This window comes from Etheostoma spectabile, chromosome 6 (genome assembly GCF_008692095.1).
Source record: "Etheostoma spectabile isolate EspeVRDwgs_2016 chromosome 6, UIUC_Espe_1.0, whole genome shotgun sequence".
NCBI classification, from domain to species: domain Eukaryota; kingdom Metazoa; phylum Chordata; class Actinopteri; order Perciformes; family Percidae; genus Etheostoma; species Etheostoma spectabile.
In genome coordinates, this window is record NC_045738.1 from 12,371,856 (window position 1) to 12,372,303 (window position 448).

Here is a 448-nt window from a genome sequence, read left to right on the forward strand (position 1 = left end):
AAAGGTGTGGTGGAATCTCTGGTTTTTGGTCAAAACTTCCAGTTTCTTTCTGAAATTCTTTGACAAATGACTGAAAAAGTAAACCCCGTCAAAACGTGATAGCAATTAATAATAGTGAGTTCTCACAGAAAACTTCCACAGCGTACAAGTTTGGCTAATGAGCTGCTGAGTGGGTTGAAGCTTTACAATGATAATTCCATTGTCAGAGATCATGACAGGATCAAAGGTGAGGGTTCGGCTCGCGTCCGCATGAGAGAGTTTCGTGTATTTCCAGCAACAGTTGGGACTGCATTGTACCAGTGTCTTGACAATCATGTGAATATGCTTTCAATGAAGATAATTTATGGTAATGTCTGTGTTTAGATGGACCGCAAATGCCAACTATAATGGGGCCAAATATGGCAAAGACAGGAGACAATGCCACATTCAGCTGCTATGCATCATCAAA

The 448-nt window shown here is 40.8% G+C and overlaps 1 protein-coding gene across 1 annotated transcript in view; it reads left to right on the forward strand.

Moving 5' to 3' along the window:
- Nucleotides 1-448, forward strand: part of ceacam1 (CEA cell adhesion molecule 1) — a 38,390-nt gene that overhangs the window by 34,910 nt on the left and 3,032 nt on the right. Inside the window, exon 12 of the mRNA XM_032517989.1 lies at nt 364-448. This exon is cut by the window's right edge and continues 167 nt beyond it. Within this exon, the coding sequence (XP_032373880.1) occupies nt 364-448 (85 nt within the window). The remainder of the gene's footprint in view (nt 1-363) is intronic.